Source organism: Gopherus flavomarginatus, chromosome 14, assembly GCF_025201925.1.
Source record: "Gopherus flavomarginatus isolate rGopFla2 chromosome 14, rGopFla2.mat.asm, whole genome shotgun sequence".
Classification (NCBI taxonomy): domain Eukaryota; kingdom Metazoa; phylum Chordata; order Testudines; family Testudinidae; genus Gopherus; species Gopherus flavomarginatus.
In genome coordinates this window covers 39,385,485-39,396,720 of record NC_066630.1, presented here as the reverse complement: position 1 = coordinate 39,396,720, position 11,236 = coordinate 39,385,485, and the positions used below count along the sequence as shown (strand labels likewise).

Sequence of the window (11,236 nt, the reverse complement as noted above, 5' to 3'; positions counted from 1 at the left end):
CGGGGTCAGACCCCCGCCTCTTTCGCACAGCGCCGGCTCGTCCCTTCCGCTTCCGGTGGCGCGGCCCCGGCGCCGGAAGTTGCGCTACTGCTGAGTTGGTGTCTCTGCTGCCGGGGGAGCTGGAGCCGCAATGGCGGTGAGGGGCTGCGGGGCGCCTGGGGTCCCGCAAAGCGCCGGGCACGCGCTGGGGGCGGCCTGAGCCCCTCCCCCCGGGCCTGGCCCGAGCCCCCCGCCTGGCCCCTCCCCCACCTATGGCCTGAGCCCCCCTGTCCGCCCCGCCTGGCCCTGGCCTGAGGGGACCCCCCCATGGCCTGGTCTGAGTCCGCCCACCCTGGGCTTGGCCTGAGCCCCCGCCCGGCCCCTCCCACACCTATGGCCTGGCCTGGCCTGAGCCCCCCTGTCCGCCCCGCCTGGCCCTGGCCTGAGGATTTCCTCCACCCCCCCGTGGCCTGGTCTGAATCTGCCTGCCCCGGGCTTGGCCTGTGCCTCCCGCCCGCCCCCCTACCCTGTACCCTGAGTCCACCCCGGCTTCCCCCTCCTGGGCCTGGCCTAGGCCCTCAGCTTCGACACTCCTGAGAGCGAAACAGGAGGGTGTTTCCCTGTGCGAGACCCTATCGCTGCTCCCCCACGAGGGCTGCACAGCAGGGTGGGGGGGCGGTGATTGTAAAACCACAGAAAATGGTGAGGGGATCTTGGGGGTGGATGTAGAACGTGATGCTTGTTTGTTAAATTGACATGAGTTCCATTGACTATCTCTTTAGAGCTGTGTATGGATCCCTCAAGGGTAGGGTTATAATAGACAACATGCAGATAGGGGCCTTCAGGAAAGAAAGGGGAGTGACAGAGATGTAGCTGTGCCCTGTCCAGCCTGTAAACATCAATGACTGACCAACTGTCGCAGAACAGTTCTCCAAACCAGGGCTGCAACTGAACAACAGAGGTAGAAACTGGGGATGATATGCTCACCCACATAAGCTGGCCTTCAGAGAAACTGACAACAGTTAGAAGCACATGGCAATGCTTGGACTTTGCAGGTCAGCTTAGGATAAACAAAAAATGTTCGTCTACAAAATGCCCAAAGACCAGCAGACTAAACTATGCTTTATAAATGCTGGGGTAGAACCCACGTGGCGCTCTAGATTGCTGACAAACACAGGAGCAGAAGAAGCCTGTAGGGCTTAAGTGCCATTAACAAAAGCCACAGGATAAAGATCGACCATCCGAAAACTGCTATGAAAATGACCTGACAGCATAATCCAATCCATCCTGGAATATGGACGCAAAGCCAAGGGCCCAACCTTAACAGCCATCTACAGCAGCTGGGGCAAGAAACCTACAGTCCTGCAAACAAATGATACACGTGTACAAGAACTCGCCCAATGACGGCTGGACATAATGGAGATTTTTATTTTCCCTTTAGCACTATATGAAAAGAGTACTCAGTGTCTGGTGTCTCCACACTCAAAGCAGCTAAATGTTTATGCTCTTTAATTATTCCAGGCCTCAACAGCACTGCCTTTGGGATCAGTGACAGTGGGTTGGGGGGGGGGGTTAGGCAGGAGGAGCTTTGGGGAAGGGATTGAGATGTGAGCAGAGGGGTGTAAGGATGTATGTGTTAAAGGCTGCGCTCTTTTTCCAGCCAAAGGGGAAGGTGGGAACAAAAGGGAAAAAGCAGATTTTTGAAGAGAACAAGGAGACGCTGAAATTCTACATGCGGATCATCCTTGGTGCTAACGTGAGTGTCTCTCTCCATCAGTCTTCTAGGGCTATGAATTCCTGTCTGCAGCTACTGGCTGGAATGGCAAATCCCAGCATGTTGGGCAGGACATTGCTTCCTTCTCAGATGCCTATTCTGTCCCATCCTTTTGTGAGGCCTGATAGCCCTAAATCCTGTGTGGCCTTGGGGATTGAAGGGTTGGGGGAGATGAAGAAGGGATTTCTTCCCTGGCTAGCAGCTCCATTTCAGTCAGGGCCAACATGAAAAGGGCCGTACGGCCTCACGTAACTTCTGCACTTAAGGGCTGCAGGGGGAGTAGTGACACACCTTGCTGAGTCCCCAGAGACCTGGGGAAAGAGCTGACACCTCTGTCTATCAGTGGAGGTGGAGTGGTTTTAACTTCCAGGAATGGATTAGCAGGGAGGGAGTTGACCCAAACCTGGCCTGTAGTGAGGAATTGCAGGTTGGGAAGTGCACCTTCTCCCACCCAGCGCTCTGAAAGCTCGGGGGTGGGCAAGACTTCCTTTGGGTATTTATTTTCTGGGGAGGAGGAGAAATGTACAGCCCCACAAATGACAGAAACAGTCTCCAAAACTCCATATATGTCTTGGCCTATGGCGTACTGTAAAGGCACGAGTGGCTAGGAGGGATGAAGGAGCTAAGAACTGGCACTAGGAAAACAAGGAGCTCTCCTTTGCCTTACAGCTTTCACCCCTAGTCAGACTAACATTTCTGCTCTGCTGGAGCCAGCTCATAGGCCTGGGGCTTTCCTGGCTCTGAAAACTGTCTGAATCCAGCTTCAGCTTTCTGACGCCAGGGAGCTCTCTGAAGCTTTCCTTTTCCAGCGTCGTAGGGCAATAGATCTTGGAGAAGCAGGCAAGGTGCAAGCAGGGGTGACCCTCTGAGACTTAGGCCATTTTTCATGATAGCAGATTGGGAGAAGGCCCAAAGCTGTCCCGTCCCTGAGGTGTTCCTTCCCCTCACACTCACTCATTCTGGCTTCTTGGCTCTATTTCCCTTGTCTTCAGGCCATTTATGCAGTTGTGAACCTGGTGATCTTCTACGCAACAGCCTCCTCCTGGACCTGGGTAAGTCCCTAATCTCTGACCCTTCTCTGCTCAGGGTGGAGGAAGCGAGGGTGTAACACCTGGTGGGGTATTTGTTCCATTCTCTCGCCCTTCCTTCAGCTTCTCCCTGGGGCTATGAGGAATCTTTACTGGCTGTTCAAACAGCGACCCTCAGATCTCCTGTTGGGGTTAGTGTGGAGTTTGGCGTTCACTCACACTGTCTGGGGCCCCCATTGTTTCCAGGTTGCTCTGATAGGCAGTGCATAAGCCATGTTTCCCTGGACACACAGACCCCGTGAGGGGCTTTTACCCAGCTGAGACGAGAAGATCTTCACTGATCAGGAATGTCAGTAATCATTGCTCTGGGGCTCTGCTCCTCCCCTGTGGACGGGTTGCTTTCATGGCTGACCTTTGTTTGCTTGTTGCAGGTTGCGTTTGTGTTTAGCATGGTGATCTATGGTGCCAGTTACCGCTCCATGAACTCCATGGCAAAGGCCTCTTTCACTGACGATGGCAACCTTGCTGACGGGGGAATTGACCTGAATATGGAGCAGGGGATGGCAGAGTGAGTGTCCACACCCACCCGAGTCCAGGTGAGCAGGACCTGCTGCCTGAGCGCGTACACAGACCCATTTACCCTTGAGAGCGTGGGAAGAAACAGAGCAGAGCCTCAGCTCTGAGGCCGTCCCACAGAGTTCACTTGCTCTCCCCAGTGGGAAACTTCCTAATCATTCTTGTCATTTGCCAAGAATCCGTCAAACTGTCCTTGTTGCTTGAACGTCTAGCTCTGCCTCCAGGAAGTGAGGAATGGGCACCCCAGGAAGTGTGCTAGGCTGAGACAGTGACTTGCACTAGGCTGGCTGGGCAACCGTACCCAGCTGCTCCGCCAACTCCTCCCTAGCCCTTTGGCCTCTCTCCTGGGGTGTTACATTCTCTAGCAGAGGACAGCTCTTCCCCTGCCCTTTGACTGAGGGGGATGTTTAGGGTGCATAAAATCTTTACCCTCTCCAGAGTTATAGGGTTCTTTTCCTTGGATTGGCTGCCTGAGGCACCTACACAAGAGTTGTTTCCTTAGAACAGAGCAAGACCTATTAAACAGAGAGACAATGTAATTAAAAGCTTGCTTAACAGACCTGGATTTATACGTGTGAGCTAAGCTAATTCAGGCACCCTCAGCTTGCTTACAGGAAAGACCAGGCAATTGTGTGTAGTCAAGAGCAAGTCCTTGCTCTCTGGCCTCTCCTCGGAGATCCAGCCCCACGCTGTGCAGAGAGAGTCAGTCCCCTCCCTCGATCCACTCCACCTGTTTGTCAGATCTTTGTTAAAGGTCCTCCTCATCTGAGGTGAGGCATTCTGGTTGTGTGTCTGTCCCTTCCCCTACCCTGCATCTGCCTGCTCTGTTTTGATTGTCAGCTCTCTGGGGCAGGGACTGAGTGTGTCTGTACATGCTCAGTGCCCAGCCCTGTTCTTGGGCCCGGGGTACTCCCAGGAGGAAGAGAGGGGCTGGGGAAACAGGCAGTCTGCTCCAGGGGTGAGCTGGGTAAGTGTCAAAGTGGGGGCAGTACAAACAAAGTCTCACTCCTAGGGATGGAAATATCATTTAAAAAGTTAACCAGTTAAACAATTAAAATTATATCATTGAACCGGTTAACCGAGGAGGCTCTGGCGGGGCGGGGGCTGAGTGTTAATGGTTACGGTCAGTTAACAGTAAGCCTAATGTTAACCGTTGAACCTTTTACATCCCTAACTCCTTCACGTGGTGCCCCGTACGGTACGGAGATGTCGCCATAGGGGTCTGTCGCGGCATGTCGGCTGGGGCCAGGCCAATCAGAGGGGGTTCACATGCAGGCTTGGGCAGATGGCGGCACATTGCTGTATGTTCAGGAGGCCCCCTTCTGCCAGATAGGCAAGAAATGGCACCTTTTTAAACCTGGAACTAAATGTTTTCCACAGAATTTGAGGGGAAAAACTGAATTCCACTGGGAGGCCCAGGGTGGCATCCCCTCCCCAAGGGCATGTCTGCAGCATTGAATGTTAAGGGCCCCGCTGAGAGGTGGGAACGTCAGAACCATCCCAACGTGACTGCACTGTTGCCATCACCACTCTGTGACTCCTCCTGTTGTCTTCTGTGTCTGTTGCTCATGTGAGCAAAGTTGACATTGCAGTTAAACCAAAGACTTTCTCAAACTTTATGTGCAAGGGAGGACTCAGACAAGGAGAGGTAAGGGAAGAGGAGGAAGTTGGCTACTACCAGAAAAAGAAACTGCTCGTGTGTTGGTGCAAGGGCCGTTTGCACTATAGCTTCTGGCGCAACTGGCCTGGGTATCGCCACTTCACCCACTTGGTTCCTCTCGTCTCCTTACTACTTAATGTCTCTCTCACTCTCCTCATTGACCACTTACCTCTGGAAAGCTTGCTGGGGCCTTTGTGTGACGCACACTGTACAGGACAGAGTGATAGTGAAAAAAAAGCACCACTTGATCTTTTCTGAAATCCTTCTAGTACTATGGGAAATTGTTTGGCTGGATAATGATGTTGCACCAGATGTGACACATGGCCTGGTGCTTCACCATACAGCTGAGTGATTGGGAATGGATTGGCAGGGATGGGACTTTTATTGGCTTGTTCTAAAAAGTGTAGGTAAATGATTGTACATGTCCCTCGAATCCACAACTCATATAAGTTCTATCTTTCCTGGTACAACTGTCCTGAGTTACGTTTGCCTGGGCAGTAGAGAGAGTTTTTACTTGCCTGATATACTACAGTTCACCGCCTAGAATAATTTTTGTCCAAGATAAATAATAGTGCATGCAAAAAACCACTATTAATGCAGCATAGATGTGCTAAGAGACACCGAAGTCACGAAATGCGGTTACGGTTTACTGCTCCGCTCTGCCCCCTTGTGTTTGTGCATTGGAATAGTCTCCCATGATGCGATCCCTGGGTTTTCCAGTATTTTCCTGTGCACTTTTTCCCAGCAGGGTCAGAATAGGTGCACGGTGTTAGAACTAATGTGCTGTACTCTCAGCTGCTCAGTTCATGTCAGTATGCCATTTGAAACACTCCAAGAGCCATTGTTACACTCCCCTTTCACCTGACAGTCCTGTCACCTTTTACTTTGCCACGGGAACAAACGCTGACTTGAAACTGCTTTTTGTGCAGTACTGATTGAAATGTATTTCCAGCGTCTCATCTAACCCCGAATTGGATTTTGTACGTTCCTTGAGGGTGTGGTGTAGGCAGTTGTTACTTGGGAGATCTAGGTTCAGGCCCTGTGGTGAGGCGAAATTCATTCCCGTTTGCGAGGTGCTCACGTGCTATGTGGTCAGGTCCCCAGAGAAGCTGTTTCCAAATGCTGGACAGCTCCGTGCGGCACTGCATACAGTGAGACATGCTGATTCCCGCTGGTGCAGGGTCTGTGTGCCAGCCTGTTGGTTTCTTACTCCAGTACGTGTTGTTTCATGTGAGTGCCGGGGGACTGTTTCTCTTCTGTGCACATGACAACAGTCTGTGTGTGTCTGAGCTGTGTATATCATGCTGTTGTGAGAGCTGCAATTCTGTAATCAAAGCTGGTGTTCAGCCCACCCTTGCCAATGGCTCTCGCCGTTTGAATGTTACCTCAATGGTTTTATGTGTGGGAAATCAAAGGGGTGGGGGACCTGGCCTGGGGTCAGATGAGTAATGCGTAGTTGTCCCTGTGGCTCAGTTTGTGGCCGTTGGGGTATGTTTGTCCATGGGATGCTGCATTGTCAGCTCAGCCGCTGTGTATGGAAATGGAGAGTGCATGCGGAGGGGCTAGCTGCTGTGGCATGGGATTAACAGCTCTCAGCGTCCTGTGTGCGAGCAGGCTTCGTGCAGAACACAGGCCAAAATTCCTATGTAGCTGCCTGTAATGGCGTTGAACATTTTTTCTCCCATTCAGCCAGGCCTGCCCTACCCCTCCGCTGGGGAGCCCAAGGCCCTATTTGAGTCTTCAGCCAATTGTAGTTAATCCAGAAGACACTATTTCTCCGAGGCCCTAACTCACCTGGCAGAATGGGGAATTTAACACACAATTCCCCTGTGGGCTAAGGCTAAGCCAAAGCCAAGGAACTGTTCCTGCCCAAAGGAGAACGGGGAAGGGCTAGAGGGGAGCCCAGTAGCTTTGCAGTGGCAGCAGAACTGGAGTGTTAACGACAGGGTTTGCGACTACCGATGTTCAGTACAGAAAACGGGCCCTGGCTCAGTGCAATTAACCTGTTGCTTTTCCTGTCCCTCTCAGGCACCTCAAGGATGTGATCTTACTGACTGCCATTGTCCAAGTGCTCAGCTGCTTCTCCGTCTATGTCTGGTACTTCTGGCTCTTGGTAAGTCGTTCAGGCCCTTCTCTCTATGTCCAGATTCAACCCTTGCCTTGCTCTCCCTTCCAGCTCTGCTCCATTTCATAGACTCCAAGGCCAGCCTAAGGACCAAGTCTGCCCACCTGTAGAGCACAGGCCAGAGACCTGGCCCAGCAGAATTCCCAGAGCAGATTTTAGAAAAACGGCCAGTCTTGATTTAAAAATGGCCAGGGATGGAGAATCCACCACGGCCCTTGGTAATTGTCCCAGTGGTTTATTACTCTCACTGTTTACCCCTTATTTCCATTTCATTTCTCACCTTCCCTTCCCAGCCTGGAGCTGGGTTTTGGTAACCCATGCAGCCCTCCCCCAGTCTTCTCCAGATGAGAGAGTGCTGTTATGCATGGGAATGCTGAGGCCTGCTGGGGTTTGGGTGCCACCTGTCTGAAAGCCCTTGGACAGTGAGAGGCCCAGAGGGCAATGATAGATGGGGCAGAGTCCAGGCTGTCTTGGGATGCGCATTGTGATACTTTACATCAGTGTGGTGGCGGGGTGAGCTGTGAGTACTTATCTGTCTTTGCTTGACTGTGTCGGTGCAGGGGAAGCCCTGCCTGAACTGGGGAGCTGCTGAGCACTCAGCACCCCTGAAAATCAACTTTTTTTTGACCCTTCTAACTTATCAATGACGTTAACACTTGGCCCAGGGAGACGTACATCAGAACAGAACTTCCTGCATAGACTGATTAAAAATCCCAAGCTGATTAGTACCTAGCTTTGTCACCAGTGGGTCTGTGTGGCAGAAGCCACCCGTTATAAATGGCTGGCTGGCTAAAAGGTAACTCAGAATATTTCCCTTTGTCGGCGGAGCAGCCTCAGGTCTGACCCCCACACTGGGCGTCTTGTCAGGAGGAACAGACTGAATTGAATAAGCACTGAAATGGAGTAGCCCACATTCTCCTGTTCGAGGAGCAGTCCTCCTGGAATGGGGGTGAGCCCGTTGCTGAGAAGTGGGGCCTGGTCTGTGGAGGTCTTAGGAACTGAAGCCAAGATTTTCATAACTAGGCTCCCATCATGGGGCCTCAAGTCTATATTTAGGCCCCTAAAGAAGTGGCAAGTATCAGAGGCGGAGCCGTGTTAGTCTGGATCTGTAAAAGCAGCAAAGAATCCTGTGGTACCTTATAGACTAACAGACGTTTTGGAGCACGAGCTTTCATGGGTGACATGCATCTGACGAAGTGGGTATTCACCCACAGAAGCTCATGCTCCAAAACGTCTGTTAGTCTATAAGGTGCCACAGGATTCTTTGCTGCTTTTAAAGAAGTGGGTGGTTCTCAAAAGCGCTGAGCCCCTGCAGCTCCCATTGCCTGCAGCACGTATCTAGGGGCACCTTTCACCAGCACTAACGTCACTAAAGACCTAGACTCAGGGGTCATGTCCAGTTCTGGATGTAGAATCAGCTTCTCCAGAGCTCTGCGGTACCTGGTCCTACAGTAACTGAGTTTGCTGCCTGTTGTGCTTTGTAGGCTCCAGGACGGGCTCTCTATCTCCTGTGGGTGAACATCCTGGGGCCCTGGCTCACGGCTGACTCTTCAGCTGCCACCCAGGAGCCAAATGAGAAGAAGCAACGCCGCCAGGAGCGCCGCCAGATGAAGCGCTTCTAGCTACACACGTGGGGGTGGATTAGATCTAATTCACCATCTCCACCTTGTTACTTCATCAGGGATGCGATTTAAACCAATCAGAAACCATCACAGTGTCTATCACCCTCTCATCGATCCATTCCACTATAAAGGCTGCCAGAGACTTCCCTTGACTGCTTCTGATGGTCACATCAGGGGCTGCTCCACCACTTGGGGCCTTACTTGACAAGGGGGAGGGAGGTTGCAATGGGATATGTGTAAATAGCTTTTTCGAGCAATGGTGTAAGGAGTTTGGGGATTGGAATTGCCTTGTTGGAGGAAATATATTAAAGAGGAGAATGTAAGCGCTGGGACTGGTGGCCGATGTTTGCTTCAGGGTCAGACTTTGCAACAAAAAAATCACCAGCAGGCAGAGATGAGAGCTGGAAAATGTCATGCTGCCAAGTGAAAGTTTGACAAAGTTCTAAGCAATGGAGAAAGGACGTTCAGAATGGAACTGGCCACTCTCACTGAACTACCACTGACTGGGCAGGGACCATCACAATAGTCCCCCAGCACTGCCAGAAAGCTGGTGCTCAGATTTCAAGTTCTTGGGTGACACCATCCCCCGTTTCTTCGCTAGTCCCCCAGTGAGGCCTCCAGCATCACTGACACTTCCCATGTAAACACGAGTGGAAAAAAAATCTTTATTGGGGGGATTAAAATCTTCCTTACAGCTGAGGAATGGTCAGGGGCAAAGGCATTTTTACAGGCAATGTCTGGGTGGGAAGCAAAGAAGCAGCTGACTGAGTTCTGGTGCTGACCAGAGCACCTCCTGATGAGGGAATACCGCGCTGGCAGAAGCTTTTCATGGCATGCAGCCTACATTTGATTTCTTTAATAATATCCAGTCCCTTCTCCCCAGCTAGAGAAGTCACTCCTAGCTGTATGGTTTCCCCTCTGCCCAGGTACTGCAGCGATGAGCACAGGACAAGAACCGATATAGATGAGAACAGCCCTGGTGCTCCTTCACCCTCTCCTGGAGTGCAGCACTCGTCCGGCTGTGCTCCTCCAACACCTCACATCCTTCCACCCTCCCTGACCAGTCCACCGCTTCCTCCTAGGGTTTTAATCTATGATCTGCAGACTTCACCGTCCTCTCAGTGATTCCTATAGAACATTTCTGTTCTCCACCTTGGATTTGTTTAACTATCTTCCATCATCCTTCCTTGCGCCCTCTCCCAGCAACAGCATTTAAAAACACCACCCCCAAAGCACCTGTGGTGCTAGTTCCCTCCTGTGGCATTGCATGCATCTTAGCCATCGTCCCCTCCCCCCACCCTCACTGCCGCGTTCCATACTGCTAAGCCGTGGCCTGCTGCAGGAACCCACACCCGACCAGCTCTCCCTTTGCAGGACCCAATGCTGAATGGCTGGGAGGAAGCTCTGAAATGGCAGCCTCCTCCCGGTCAGGACTGACCTGCCGAACAGTCACAAAATGAATAATACACAGACCCCTGGGCACCCTAAATGCTTTGGACGGCTGCAATCAGACATGCACACAAGACAACTCCCTTTTGTGCCTAAGGCTTCCTGTCCGCAAGGCAGTGTGGCCTGGGAAGTGGGACACTGCCACAGGGGCAGGCAGGTCAGGACCCTGCAGACCTGGTCAGCCCGGCAGCAACTGCTCGAGCTCCTCCTCGTTCAGTCTGTTGGTGGCGACGATGTGGTCAAGCTGCTGCCTGTACCGTTCCATGTCCTGCATGAAATGGGGGATTCGTGCCTTCTCCAGAACCCCAAATTTCTTCAGCTGATTCACATCTTCGTAGGAGACCTGGTAGAAAGAAAACGGATGTTTTAGGCCATCCATCCAAGGCGATCTCTGCACACACGCAGCCCTGAATGCATTCTGATTCACTCACCTCCTGCTATAGCATCTGGGGGAAGGCTGCTAACTTAGCTACACTAGCCTGGGCCTTACTGAGAGGGCCCCACATGGTGGCAAGAATAGATGGGACGTTCTCTGGAATTCCAGGCACCAGAGCTACATGGTCACACTCTGGCCAGGAGGGCTGGGTGGCTGTGAACCACCAGCTCCAGACTCTAGGGTCAGGGGTGACATGGAGGGGTCATGGAGAGGCTTCCAACAGATACTCTTGTTTCTCACTGCAGTGCATGAGACCCAACGAGCTGTGCAGATATTGGAGCCTGGCAGGTCAGTTTCCCCTTTGGAGCAGAAATTGCTGATCTGGAGGCACGTGACACAGAGCACAGGCAGCTCCTGTGGCCTGACAGGAACTTTGCTTCAGCCCTTGAGCTTGCACCTGCTGGGGCTGCAGCGAGGGCAAGGTCCAGGGTGGGACGGCACAGCTTTGCTCAGCCATAAAACAAACAGAAGTAAGCACGCCCATATCACTGTGGCGGGGACCAGAGCACCTACCCTAGGCCTAAATCAGCAAATGTATTGACACAAGTCATGCAGTGAGAAACGGGGGTCAGGCCAGAGCTTCAGAA

At 52.3% G+C, this 11,236-nt stretch overlaps 2 protein-coding genes across 5 annotated transcripts in view; one reads left to right on the top strand and one right to left on the bottom strand.

Moving 5' to 3' along the window:
- Positions 1-29: 29 nt before the first annotated feature.
- Positions 30-9,087, top strand: TMEM208 (transmembrane protein 208). Its single transcript, XM_050923180.1, has 6 exons — positions 30-136; positions 1,640-1,735; positions 2,746-2,805; positions 3,213-3,349; positions 7,046-7,130; positions 8,627-9,087. Exons 1-6 carry the CDS (start codon positions 131-133, stop codon positions 8,762-8,764), a joined length of 522 nt encoding a protein of 173 aa, XP_050779137.1. The 5' UTR covers positions 30-130; the 3' UTR covers positions 8,765-9,087.
- A 328-nt stretch (positions 9,088-9,415) lies between these two features.
- MATCAP1 (microtubule associated tyrosine carboxypeptidase 1) overlaps positions 9,416-11,236 on the bottom strand; it is a 54,479-nt gene continuing 52,658 nt past the window's right edge. For all 4 annotated transcript variants that reach the window (XM_050923172.1, XM_050923173.1, XM_050923174.1 and 1 more), the window contains one exon: positions 9,416-10,556. In XM_050923172.1, the coding sequence (XP_050779129.1) occupies positions 10,392-10,556 (165 nt within the window). In that variant the 3' untranslated portion in view covers positions 9,416-10,391. The remainder of the gene's footprint in view (positions 10,557-11,236) is intronic.

Coding starts and splice junctions, on each gene's coding strand:
- TMEM208 (XM_050923180.1), top strand. Junction 1,736..2,745: donor GGATCATCCTTGGTGCTAAC/GTGAGTGTCTCT, acceptor CCTTGTCTTCAG/GCCATTTATGCAGTTGTGAA. Junction 3,350..7,045: donor ATGGAGCAGGGGATGGCAGA/GTGAGTGTCCAC, acceptor TGTCCCTCTCAG/GCACCTCAAGGATGTGATCT.